We start from the raw sequence: 13,236 nt of genomic DNA, 5'->3' as shown, positions 1-13,236 counted from the left end.
GGGGTGGTGAGGTCACGGGCGAGGAAATCCTCTGAAGACCTGAAGACAAGGTCTAGTCCAGTCTTGTTAGAGACTGCCCACAGTGGGGTCTCCGGGCTGTCCTCATGTCATCATGTGCTCAAAGCCCAGCGAAGGGGACTTCCCTGGTGGTCCAGTGCTTAAGACTCCATGCTCCCAATGCAGGGGGCCCAGGTTCGATCCCTAGTCAGGGAACTAGATCCTGCATGCTGCAACTCAGAGCCTACATGCTGCAACTAAAGATTCAGTGCGCCACAGTTAAGACCCAGCGCAGCCAAATAAATATATTTTAAAAGAGAAAAAAGCCCACTGAAGGGGCAGGGCAGGCCCAGAGGTCTGACTGTGCCCCAACAGAGCCGGGTCTCTGAGCCTCCCAGCTCCTCCTGGAGCCACCTCCCACCCCAAGACCCCCATCCTGATCTGGAATGGGGTTCCGAGCTGCCTGGCTCTGGGCACGGAGCGTTTGCTAGCACCAGCTGGCTCTCATCCCCCCCGGCCTGTCTCTAGAACAGTCTCTCCCCTCCCTGGGTCCTGGTGTTTCAGGCTGCACTCAGGCCTCTGGGGGTCGTCCTTGGGACCCGGGAAAGGGTGTGAAGTGGGAGGGGGCAGAGGCCACCCTCCAGGGCCTCACCTCATAGGGGCTCTGTGTGTGTGTTTGCTGTCCAGGAGCCGAGGGCTGGCGGACCAGAAGCATGGGGGGCCCAGAACGTCCTGCACAGTGGAGCCCGAGAGGGCTTCTCCTGGACCCAGAGGGCAAGGAGGAGCTCACAGCACCAGGTACCTGCCTCCACAGGCAGGGGCAGGGCTGCCCGCGTCCATTTCCTGCGGCTGCTGTCCCGGATCACCACCAATTTAGTGGCTAAAAGCAACGCAGATGTATTCTCTTAGAGTTCTAGAGGTCGGGAGTTGAAAACGGGTCTTTCTGGGCTGAAGTCAAGGTGTCGGCTGGGCTGGACTCCTTCTCGGGGAGGCTCCGGGGGAGAATCCGTTGCCTGGCCTTTTCCAGCTTCTCGAGGCGGCCTGCATCCCTCTGCTCGTGGCCCCTTCCTCCTCCTTCAAAGCCGGTCAGATCTTTCTCACGTTGCATCTTCCTGACACCACCTCTTTTGCCTTCCTCTCCCATCTCTGAAGGCCCCTTGTGATTACATTGGGCCCAGCTGGATGATCTAAAATAATCTCTCTACTTGAGGTCCGGCTGATTAACAACCTTAACTGCCCCAGCCGCGCAGCATAACATATTCACAGATTTCGGGGATCAGGACCCGGACACTTTGGGGGGCCATTTTCCTGCCGACCACGTGCCCCGCAGCCTCTGCTTCCTCATCACAGCCTTGCCACTCAGGGCTCCCTCAGGCCACTGTCGCACCCCAGACAGTCCCTGCGCGTCTCCCATCAGCGTCTCACCCCACCAGGCCACCGCACCCTCATGCCCGGGACCATGGTATTCCTGTAGAAGCAAGAAGTTCTAGATTATTCTGAACCACTCCCCACCAACTAGGGCAGCTTTGGTCTCCTGGAAACTGTATCAGACCAGGAGCCTGGAGCCCATTCTTAGCTCCACTGTGGCCAGATATGGGGTCCACTGGCTCCCTTCACCCAGTCCTGCCCGTTCCCTCTCTCTGCAAGAGGGGCTAGAGAGGGGCACTCAGACGTCTGAAGATGCAGCACCCGTGTGCCCTGCAGCCAGGAAACAAAGACCATGGGGTCCTCGGGTCCCCTCCTGGGGCAGGTGTTCCAAGTTCAGAAGCCCGAGAGCAGAAAACACGCTCTGTTCCCTCGTTGCTTTGCCAACGGATTTAAGAAGGAGTTATTCACTCAAGCGTTTGCTGGGTTCTCTGCTGGGTGTGCTGGGCACACTGCAGTGGGCAGGGCAGGTGGTGGGCGAACTCAACCGTTTTGATTTCACTTCTTTTTACGCACACATTCAACAAACACTCTTGTGAGTACGGAAGGCCTGAAGGGAGGAAGGATGGGGTGTCTTTCGGTCCCTTTCCTTCTGTGTCATGATTTTCTGCCTAAGCACTTGGCTAATACAGAGAAATGACCAAGTAAGACGGGCTATGACAGGGCCCCTCGGTCCTTTATGCGTCTGCCTTCTTCCCGCTGGAAGCAAGTTCCGATTCCCATGGAAAGTGTGGCCCTTGGGGGCTGTCAGCGCCCCTGCTTAGTCACACGTGTAGCGCGCTTGCCTGGTACTCGCTCTGAGCCTCACTAAATGCCGTGGATGCGGCTCCCCAGGGATTCTGAGCTCACGGGGTTGGGCGCCATGAGCGCCGTGTGCACGGGCAGGCCTTGCGTACTGTGAGCTTCTCCTCTGCTCCTGTACAGACTCCCTTGTCCCATGACACTACACTTACAAAACCCAAGTTCCAAGATAAAAGCCTTAAGAGTGTCAAGATAGGGACAGCAGAGCGTTAAGCCAGGCGTGGGGCCCCAGGTAACTGCCAGGGTCACATGCCCAGGAAGCCAGCCCTGTCTGCGGAGGTATGAATGGGCCACCCTCAGCGTCTTCTGTGCAGGGACCCTTTGATTTTGTAGTTTTATCTTTCGAAGGTTTAATTGGCAATAAAATCATTGTAGACATTTAAAATCCAGCTAATTAATTGAAGACCGTCAAAGCTGCCCTCTCTTGTCTTTAGAGAAGTTCCTGGGAGACCAGCGGTTCAGCTATGGGCAGCCCCTCACACTGACATTCCGGGGCCCCCCCAGGGGCTCCCCCATCCCTGCGAGGCTGAGGCTGGAAGGGGCGGGTCTGACCTTGACTCTGCGGTACTCCAGCTCGCCCAGCCCCCTGGACACCAGGCAGCCAGGGGAGGTACAGCTCAAGTTCCTGTAAGTGTCCCGCTCTGTCCTGAGAGATGGGGTCGAGCAGTCGGGGTGGTCCCTGAGGTCCAGGCACACCTGGTTCCCTGGGGTCTGGGGGCTCCCGCCCTCCCCATTCCTGCTGGAGGATTCCTGGCAGCACCTGCCCCGGGCCTCACGTTCTGCTTTGACCCCCTCCCCCTGCCAGGTTGCAAGAGACCTCCGAGGACGTGGACCCTCCGCTGCCGCCCTTCCACGTCCAGCGGCTACTCACCAATCTGACTGCTCTGCGCATCCAGGCCAGTGGCCACAGTGCCAGCCCTGCCGGTGAGTTAGGGACACCCCCAGCCCCCAAACCAGCTAGGCCCCCGGGCTCTTTCGTGCGTAGCCTTGCTGAGTCCTCGCAGCAGGCGGTCATCGTCCCCACTTTACCACGAAGAAGTCTGAGGCTCAGAGAGGTTGGGACACTTGCCCAAGTTCATGTAACCAGTAAGGGCAGCTGGAGGGGATGCTGAGTACAGAGGCAGGGGCTGGACAGGTGAGGGGCCTGAGGATGGACAGCTCTAAGGGACAGGTGCTTGGCCACGAGGCAGCCAAGAGCCTGGCGTGGTCGCACCATGGCAGAGTCCCCCACTGCCAGGAGGCCGCGCCCAAGAGGGCCCTAGGTTGGTGCTGGCCGCAGGGGCCAGGCCAGGGTTCCCAGGGTATCGCTTCCCCCTGCTGGTGATCGGAGGTGTTGCACCTAGAGAAAGCCTGGTTTCTAAACCCTCTGAACCAGCCAGCGAAGTCATCACAACTTCAGTCGGGACCTCTAGCACCTCCCATCCTGGTCACTGGGTGATTTTGCCCTGATGGTCCTCTAACTGTTCCTGGTTCCCCCCTTTTTCCTTAATGTACTTTCTCTTCTCCCCACCCTGTGCCTGTACGTGCCTAGACCAGGGATCCTCCATGCCCCTTTTTAGAACAGATCTTTCATATATAGCACCCCTTTTACTATCTGGAAATGAAATTCACAGATATTATAACCTAGACACAATTTTTAAAAAACAGTATAATATTCTAACTGTAGTACACAGAATAAATAAAAGGAAAGTAAATGATATTTTAAAATAACCGTACGAATTCCAGTCACTGCTTCTAGGAGGGTGATTTGAGAACCCCTGGCTTAGATGGCCAGTCTTTCCTGGGGCGCCTTTGAGTCCAAGGCTTGGGGGTTGTAACCCAGCCCCTCCAGCCCCAGACCTTCCTCCTCTTTGGGGCTGTGGTTTAATTGCCTTCACCCCCATCATCCTTGCCAGTACTCCCCGCTCCCCAGACCCCCCCCCCCTTGCAGGAATTTCATTTTTACTCTTTCCAGCAGCTTCCAGAACTTCCTTCTGTCACTCACTCAGCCGTCAGTTAACAGATGTTTACAAAGCACCTACTTAGGCCAGGCCCGTGCTGGGGGTGAACTGGACATGCACGTGGACATATTGACACTCATCTCACCCCACCCCCCCAAACCTCCTCTGCCCACTGATAACGTTCCGGGGTGTATCACTCCAGACCTTTCTGTGTGCATGTACTTACATTTGTATTTTTTTAATACAGAAATGTGATCCCACAGTATAGTGGTCTGCCACTCGCTTTTTTCAGCTAACGGTGCATCCTGGAGGTTGCTACTTGCCTTACACGTAGAAAAGGCTGGCTCTGCACGTCCACCGCATATCACTCCGTGGTAGAGACGCCCCATAAAGTCTTACCCACCCCCCTACTCATACGTATTGAAGTGGTTTCCAGCTTTTCACCATTGCCAACAGCGCTGCAGGGAACACCTTCGTATAAAGGTCTTTTATCCTCGTGCAAGTGTGTCTTTAGGACACATTCCTCAAAATGGAAATGTTAGGTCAAAGAGTGTACATTTTGACACATGCTATCAAATTTTGCTTCAGCAAGGCTGTACCAGTCTATATTCTAATGACAGGTGTCCACTGTCCTCCCCTATTTACCTGCTCTGGTTTTCCTCCAGTGTTTACAGAGAGTTTTTATATTTTGTCCCAAGTTGCTAGTTGTTTTCTGTGGGAAGGTTGGTCTGAGAGGAGCTACTCCCCTGTTACTAGGAGCAGGACCTCCTAATTTGTATTCCCACCGTCCCGTGCCTGAGTTCCCCACACCCACATCCTCCACTGTCACTGACTGTAACATGCTCACCAATCTGAGGGTCGTGAATGATAGCAGTCTTTATTTTTTATTTTTTTTGCGGTACGCGGGCCTCTCACTGTTGTGGCCTCTCCCGTTGCGGAGCACAGGCTCCGGACGCGCAGGCTCAGTGGTCATGGCTCACGGGCCTAACGGCTCCACGGCATGTGGGATCTTCCCGGACCGGGGCACAAACCCGTGTCCCCTGCATCGGCAGGCGGACTCTCAACCACTGTGCCACCAGGGAAGCCCGATAGCAGTCTTTAAATGTACACATCTTTAATAACCAGTGAGAGTGAATGTCTTTCTGGAAAATTCCCAGCCATATCTATTTCTCCTTCTGAAAATTACCTATTTTATCCTTTGCCCTTGGTCTGTTTTTAAAAATTATAAGTGATCCATGGACTGCCTCTGTATACGTGGGCCAATAACCCTTTGCCTTTTACATATGTGAATAGGAAGATTTGGGGGAGAAACATGTGCATGGAACTCTCTCCTTCTCTCTCTCCTCGATCTGCAGGCCCAGTGTTCCTGACTGAGGTCCGGCTCACGTCGGCCCGACGGGGACTCTCCCCGCCAGCCTCCTGGGTGGAAACTTGCTCATGTCCCAGGGGCTACACGGGCCAGTTCTGTGAGTCCTGTGCTCTGGGATACAAGAGGGAGACACCACTGGGGGGTCCCTATGCCAGCTGTGTTCCCTGCACCTGTAACCAGCATGGCACCTGTGACCCCAACACAGGTGAGTCTCCCTGCATCCCCCCCACCCCCGCAAGGCCACCTGGGCACACAGAACAGCGAGATGAGTACTGACCTGCACGGGGTCAGCTATGAGCATGTAAGTGATCACGAAAAACAATACCGATAAAATGGTGTCCTCGAGTCCCTCCAATTTTTATATGCTATGTCATTGAATCCTGCAAAAACCCCTGGCGGTGCCGGGACCATTCCTGTCCCATCTTACAGATGAATGACCTAAGGTGCAGGGAGGCTGCACGGCCAATAGATGGCAGAGCTACTCCTCCCACAAGTTCAGTACCAGCTATTCATCCCCACTTGTAGCAGAGGAAACCTGGGGAAAGACCTCGCCCGCAGTCACTGGGCAGGAGATGCCCGACAGGGGCTGGCCGCTGGTCCCTCACACAGGAGGTGGGAGGGTCAGCGCCCTGCTGCTCTCCTGGAGCTGCTGGGGTCTCTGAAAAGGGAATGCCTTTTCTCAGCTGGCAAAGCACAGTAACCTGGGAATGAACGGGCCAGCCAAGATGGGCATGCACCGGCAACATGAGGGGCCTCCCCGCTTCTTGTGCCCACGGCAGGCATCACTAATCGAGCCAGATGAGACCTCATAGTCCTTCTATGCAGTGCTCCAGGAGAGTTGTCTCATGAGATGGGACTAGTTTGTCATCCCTCAGAGCCCCTCGCCTTGGCATGACTTCCAGCTCCATGTGGGCGAGTCCTCATCTGTAAAATGCTGTCCACCCTGGATGGGAGGAGGAGTAGTGAGCATGTGGGTGCTGGGCCAAGAAAGCAGGGCAGGTGTGACAGCTCCCCCTGGATGCCACCCCTGCTCCGCTTGTCCGCCCTGCGTCCCCTCTCCTCCTGTTCACCTCAGTCCCTGCTGGGTGCTGCCGGGGGCCTCTGGGAAGTGCTGGTCTTGCTTATCCCCTTCTCGGCCAGGCTCCTCCCTTAGTCCCTGGCAGTGGCTCTGAGAAGACTCCAGATGCTGTGGGGCTGGAGAAGGGGGTTTGCAGAATCCCCTTCATTAGAAACCAGTGGGCAGAGATGGGGGTTCTGTTCTATGAGACCAGGAAGCCTCTGGAAACCCACAGACCCCCTAGACGGGAGCCTCATGTCAAGGCCAGAATCCTGGATCTGTGTCACTGTCCCTGAAGTTAAGAGGACACGGAGGCTTCAATTAAAAAGATAAAGAGGACACAGAGGAAGAGGAAAAGGAAAACTGACAGCAAATGCTAGCTGTATCGTCAGCTGGTTTGGTTACAGGTTTTGGAATACAAAATAATAATGATGACAGTAATAATAATTGTGTGCAAGAGACTGTGCAGGGCACTTTGACTGCGTGGTCTCATGGAATCCTGATGAAAACCTTTTGAGGTCAGAGCCATTTATGCCCATTTTGCAGGTGAGGACGTTGAGGCACAGGGGTGCCCAGGTTCACACGGTCAGTAAGTGGTGGATGTGAACCTGGGATGGACATTTCATCCCTGGGCTATGCTGCCTCCACCTTGGAAGTGTTCCCACCCCTTTCCTGCCTGGGACGTGCTCTGTGACCCCCACGGCCAGAAGCCTGCCTGCTGTCTCTGGAGCGTCTGGGCTCAGGCAGTGGTGACCAGGCGCTCGTCTTGCCCCTCAGGGATCTGCCTATGCGGCCACCACACCGAGGGCCCGTCCTGTGAGCGCTGCTTGCCAGGTTTCTACGGCAACCCCTTCACAGGCCGAGCTGATGACTGCCAGCCCTGTCCGTGCCCTGGACAGTCGGCCTGCATGACCATCCCAGAGAGCAGAGAGGTGGTGTGTACCCACTGCCCCCCGGGCCAGAGAGGTGAGTGGCTCATGCCCTGGGGCCCTGCCTCTGCCCGGCCTCCAGGAGTGAGTCCTGGGTCTGGAGTGTGACAGATGACGGAGGGCCCAGCTTAGGGGTGACAGGCCTGACCTCTGGGGACACTGAGTCTCGTAGCCCCATAGCCAGGAGCCCGGGCTGAATGGGTTCCCGTCAGAACTTGGGCCACTGAACATACCACGTGGGATTTTGGAAATCCTCATGTCCGGTCCTGGCCCCGCAGAGCCTGGTTTAGTAGCTTAAGACAGAGCTCAGGAATCCATATTCCTATCAATTTTCCCCCATAGTTAAGGTGGAAAACCTCTGATTGAACTTTCAGCTTTAAAAAAATGTCGTCGTGGGAATTCCCTGACAATCCAGTGGTTAGGACGTGGCGCTTTCACTGCCGTGGGCCTGGGTTCAATCCCTGGTCGGTGAACTAAGATCCCGCAAGCCACGTGGTGCATCAAATAAATAAATAAATAAATAAAATTTTAAACTGTCACCAGATAATGTGTGAAGCAGAAGTGTCCCCATCCCCAGCTCTCTCCCTGCTCCTCATTCCCGCTCCAGGACTCAGAGTCATCCTAGACATCTGATTTTTCTTAAAAAAAAACAGCTTTATTGAGATATTATTCACATACGCTATGATTCACCCATTTAAAGTGTACAGTTCAATGGTTTTTCAGTATATGCCATTATTGATTTTTTTTAAATTTTGGCAAATACGCGTAACATAAAATTTGCCATTTTAACCATTTTTAAGTGTACAGTTCACTGGCCTTAAGTACATTTACAACGTTGTGTAGCCATCACCACCATCCATCCACGGAATTTTTCTTCATCATCCTAAATAGAAACTTCACACCCATTAAATTATTGTTTAACAGTTCTCCCTCCTCACAGCCCCTGCCATCCACCGTTCTAGTTTCTGTTTCTGAATTTGACTCTTCCAGGTACCTCATGTAAGTGGACTCAGACAGCATTTGTCCTTTTATGTCTAGCTTCTTTGTTTCTTCCTTCCTTCCTTCCTTCCTTCCTTCCTTCCTTGCTGCGTTGGGTCTTTGTTGCTGCGCACGGGCTTTCTCTAGTTGTGGCGAGTGGGGGCTACTCTTCGTTGCGGTGCACGGGCTTCTCATTGCCGTGGCTTCTCTTGATGCAGAGCACGGGCTCTAGGTGCGCGGACCTCAGTAGTTGTGGCACGCGGGCTCAGTAGTTGTGGCTCACGGACTCTAGAGCGCAAGCTCAGTAGTTGTGGCGCACGGGTTTAGTTGCTCCAAGACATGTGGGATCTTCCCGGACCAGGGCTCGAACCCGTGTCCCCTGCATTGGCAGGCGGATTCTTAACCACTGCGGCACCAGGGAAGCCCTGTGTCTGGCTTGTTTCACTTGGCATAATGTTCCAAGGTTCCCAGACATCTGGTTCTACATCCAGTACCTGTGGCTGCATCAGGACAGCCCATTATCTTGGTCCTGTCAGATGCCTGCTTTGTTGAGACCACTCTGAAAGCAGCTCCCTGATGGCTAGCAGGACTGGGGAGATGCCCCAGAGCAGGGGTCCCAAGAACTGAGGGAGTGAGGTCCCACCACAGGACCCTGCCCCCTGCCATCATGATGCCCCTTTGTTTCCATAAACTTCCCCACATTTTCTGGCTCCCTACCTGTGGCTTCCTCTGGTCTGCAACATGAGGGGATCCCACTCAGTGAGAGGGTGGACACTTAGAGAAGTTACCCAAGGGAGGATTTTTGGGGAGCAAGCCACTGCTGTCCACAGAGGGAACCCTGGGAAGGCTCCCTGGAGTCGACGTTAGGCCCTGGGGCTTTGTACCAGTTCCTGTCTTTATCACACCAGCATCCTTCAGGTCCTGCCAAAGCCCTCACCCAGACAGTCTGAGCCGGGACTGACCAGGGTCAAGCCCTGATCCCTGCCTGCCTCACTTGTCTACCATCCGGAACCCTTGGCAGCTGCCTCCTACCTGGGAGCTGTCCTCACCTGGTCCCAAGTGGATGGCAGGTTAACTGTGGGGACCACATCCTTCATCACCAGCTTCAATCTCCCCCTTGCCCGTCTTACTTTTTTTTTTTTGGCCGCGCTGCACAGCTTGTGGGATCTTAGTTCCCTGACCAGGGATTGAACCCAGGCCCTCCGCAGTGAAAGCATGGAGTCCTAATCATTGAATTCCCCCCTCTTACTTCATTTCTATTTCAGAGTCTCAAAGCCAGACACTAGCCTCTACCTTGAACTCCATTCAGATTTTTCTTTGCCTTCCTTTTCTCTCTCTTTTTTTCATCTCTTCCTTAGTATTCCTCCTCTCCATGTTCAAGGTTGCCTGCCTTTAGTCGCATTAACTTGATTTCAACTGGACCAATGAACTTTGAGGAGGCAGGGAGCCCACAACTATCTTTCACCATGACAGTAGCTATTTTTTAAGTTATAAAGTTAGTAATACTCATGGTAACAATGTCAACTGTTTGTAAACGTGTAAAGAGGAATGTGAATGTGCATACAAGCAAGAAGACGACTTAAGATGCCCGTCATCCTGCCACCCCCAGAGTCCCCGCAGTCGTCTGTTTCATGAAGATATACACAGAGAGGTAGGTGTACTTACCAAGAATGAACTGACACCTCAATAGTCCAAGTGTGTCCTTTTATGCCCCGTCTGTGTTCAGAGTGAATCTCCCAAGCCATGACCCTCCAAAAGCCTCCTCACACACCTTCTTTTCTGAGACTCACAGTAACCCTGGGGCTGGAAGATGAAGCAGCAGCCCCAGATCAAACCCAGGAAGCAAGGTGGGAGTATGAAATAAACAGTCCAAATGGAGTTCAGAAACCATGAGAAGCAGAAAAGGCAAAGGGGTCAGAAACCGCAAACGAAAAAGCAACCACAGCTGAAGGAGGGAGATGGGGGAGAGGATGAGGTACAGAAGGGTGAAGAGGAGGGTGACAGTGACGTTGAAGATGGAGACAAGGAAGATGATGATGAAGGTGATGAATGACCAAGATGATGGATGATAATGATGAAGATGATGGATGATAATGATGACAGAGATGATCAAGATGAAGGTGACGTCGACAAAGGCGATGATGACGATGATGATGAAGATGGTGGTCAAGGCGCTAATGAAGAGAATGGTGATGATGATGAGGATGTGGGTGATGACACGATGACAAGGAGGGTGATGATGGTGAATGGGTGATAACAGCCACTGCTGTTGAGCACCAACCATGTGCCAGGATCTGTGCTAAGTGCTTTGCACAAGTGATCTCACCAAACCTTCTCAACAGTCCTTTGAGGTAGCTGCCATTATTGTCCCCACTCTGCAGACAAGGAGCCCAAGTTCAGAGAGGCACAGTGACTTGCTTAAGACCACACAGCCTGCTAATGGCCCAGGTCAGACTGACCCCACAGCCCCTGCTCTGCTCCACAAGGAGACCTGAGGGAGCTTACTTTGGTTCATGCCCGGCCTCACCCTTCATGGACCCAGCGGGCTGGGTTCCTCAATCACACAAGGTTTCTTCTTTCCCAGGGTGGCGCTGTGAGATCTGTGATGATGGCTTTTTTGGGGACCCACTGGGGCTCTCTGGGGCCCCCCAGCCTTGCCAGCTGTGTCAGTGCAGTGGGAACGTGGACCCCAATGCGGTGGGCAACTGTGACCCCCTGTCTGGCCGCTGCCTGCGATGCCTACACAACACGACAGGTGCCCACTGTGAGAGCTGTGAGGAAGGCTTCTACGGGAGCGCCCTGTCCCCTCGGGCCGCAGACAAATGCATGCGTGAGTACCCCCCTCCCAGACCCACAGGGTGGGGCGTGGTGGGCCCCTTCTCCACCAGATCCAGCTGGCTGCTCTGCAAGGCTGTGCAACCTTAGGCAGATTACTCACCTTCCCTGTTGCCTTGTCAAGAAAGTGTAAGGGTTTGCTCTTCTCCGAGGTCTTTCAGCCTCGGGATCTGATCAACTCTGACCCTGTGATTTTTTTCTTTTTTTTTCCTGCCCGGATAATTTAGCACTTACCTCACGCTCCACAGTTGGCATGCAAGACTGTCCCAGATGGCCTGCGGCACTCATTACGTTTGTCCTGCCCCTGGGCTTCCTGTCAGGCCGTGCCTCCCCACCAAGGTGCTCCGCCCTCTGTGCCCTCTCAGAGGGCCACAGTGTGCGTGAGCTCGTGGGAGGCTTCCAGAAGTGCTGCAGGGAGCAGCTCAGTATTTGCCCCAGACTCACTTGCTCCTGAGTCCTTGCCACGTATGCAGCACCTGTCGCCTCTTGTTTTATGGGACCCAGGAGAGCAGAGACAAGGGGCCCAAAACAGTGGGAACAGAGGTCTGCCCCTAGCCCCCAACCAAGTTTCTGGCCTTCTCTCCAGCCTGTGGGGGCTCAGGGCAGGCTCAGAAGGGCCATCTGCCACCACGACTGTTCTGGGCTGTCTCTCCAAGGACATAGAAAATGGGCTGAGACTTGAGCCCAGCCCTAGAACCTTTTTGCAGAGATGCTTAGGCGTCTGAGCTGAACGTGAGTCATCTCTGTGGGCGCCCCATCTTCTCTGCCTCTCCTGGGTCCCCAGCGGTTGAACAGATGATCGGCATGGTTCCCCACCACCCTTTCCTGCTCCCACCCCCAGCCTGCAGCTGCGACCGGGCGGGCTCAGTCGGCGAGCAGAGACCCTGTGACCCGGTGACCGGCCAGTGCACCTGCCTGCCTCATGTGACCGGACGGAACTGTGGCCAGTGCAGCCCTGGCTTCTACGACCTCCAGCCTGGAAGGGGCTGCCGGAGGTGGGTGGGGCGAGGCTGTGGGTGCCCTTCCCCTGGGTGTTTCTCCAGGATGGACGAAATCGCCAGGGAGCCTCCAGAGAGGGGCCTGGCTTGGCAGGTGTCGTCCCAGGCCCACTGCCAGGTACACTGTGCCCTGCACTGAAGGGGGACAAAGGGATGGTCCCTTGGGGGTCAGATTCATGGCCCTGCCAACCCAGGCTGCAGGCCAAGAGCAGCCCTAAGGGATGCCCAGGTGGGCAGGGGCTGGTTGGGTCTCTGATTCCCTTCTCGGTAACTCTGTCGCTCTGTGACCTTTTGGGCCACAGCAGCAGCTTAGATACCATCTTTAGGGAGCAGTGGAGAACTCCAGGGAAATGCCCAGTGAAGCAAACAGGTTTCTTCCTGACCAGACTTCTCAGGCCTTTAATATGCTAATTGCATTGTGACTTTCCAACTGAAGGGTATAGTCCAAATGTATATATGTCCCCATACCTTTTTTGTGGGGGGAGCATTTTATGAGACTGTGCTTTCCAGGGCCCAGCCTGAGGGAAGCTGTTTGACATGTGCAGACACAGAGATGGGGCCTTGTCAGTAGAGGCGTGACCACCAGCCCTGGCCGGCAGAGGTGGGACTGGGAATGGCCCAGAGCTGGACTCAGACCTGGGTCCCTTCCCTTGTCGTAGCTGCGAGTGCCGCCCGCTGGGCTCCCAGGGGGACCAGTGCCACCCCAAGACCGGGCAGTGCCCCTGCCGCCCAGGCGTCGAGGGCCAGGCCTGCGACAGATGCCAGCTGGGTTTCTTCGGCTTCTCCATCAGGGGCTGCCGGGGTAAGGAAGCCGGGTCCTTCCCAGGCTGCCTAGAGAGTGAGGCTTCTAGGAAAGAGGACCAATGGGGCAGATGGCCACGCCGCAGGAGAGAGATCAGATACGGGG

General features: G+C 54.8%; 1 protein-coding gene across 1 annotated transcript in view; it reads left to right on the top strand.

Moving 5' to 3' along the window:
• The window catches only part of LAMC3 (laminin subunit gamma 3), a 59,914-nt gene that overhangs the window by 30,700 nt on the left and 15,978 nt on the right, over nt 1–13,236 (top strand). The window contains exons 10-17 of the mRNA XM_060153284.1: nt 685–795; nt 2,658–2,850; nt 3,029–3,147; nt 5,519–5,737; nt 7,367–7,555; nt 11,081–11,326; nt 12,173–12,326; nt 12,989–13,131. Of these exons, the coding sequence (XP_060009267.1) occupies nt 685–795; nt 2,658–2,850; nt 3,029–3,147; nt 5,519–5,737; nt 7,367–7,555; nt 11,081–11,326; nt 12,173–12,326; nt 12,989–13,131 (1,374 nt within the window). The remainder of the gene's footprint in view (nt 1–684; nt 796–2,657; nt 2,851–3,028; nt 3,148–5,518; nt 5,738–7,366; nt 7,556–11,080; nt 11,327–12,172; nt 12,327–12,988; nt 13,132–13,236) is intronic.

The sequence above is a fragment of the Lagenorhynchus albirostris genome, chromosome 7 (genome assembly GCF_949774975.1).
Source record: "Lagenorhynchus albirostris chromosome 7, mLagAlb1.1, whole genome shotgun sequence".
Lineage (NCBI taxonomy): Eukaryota > Metazoa > Chordata > Mammalia > Artiodactyla > Delphinidae > Lagenorhynchus > Lagenorhynchus albirostris.
Note: the sequence above shows the minus strand (reverse complement) of the source record. Positions and strands in the feature narration are given on the sequence as shown.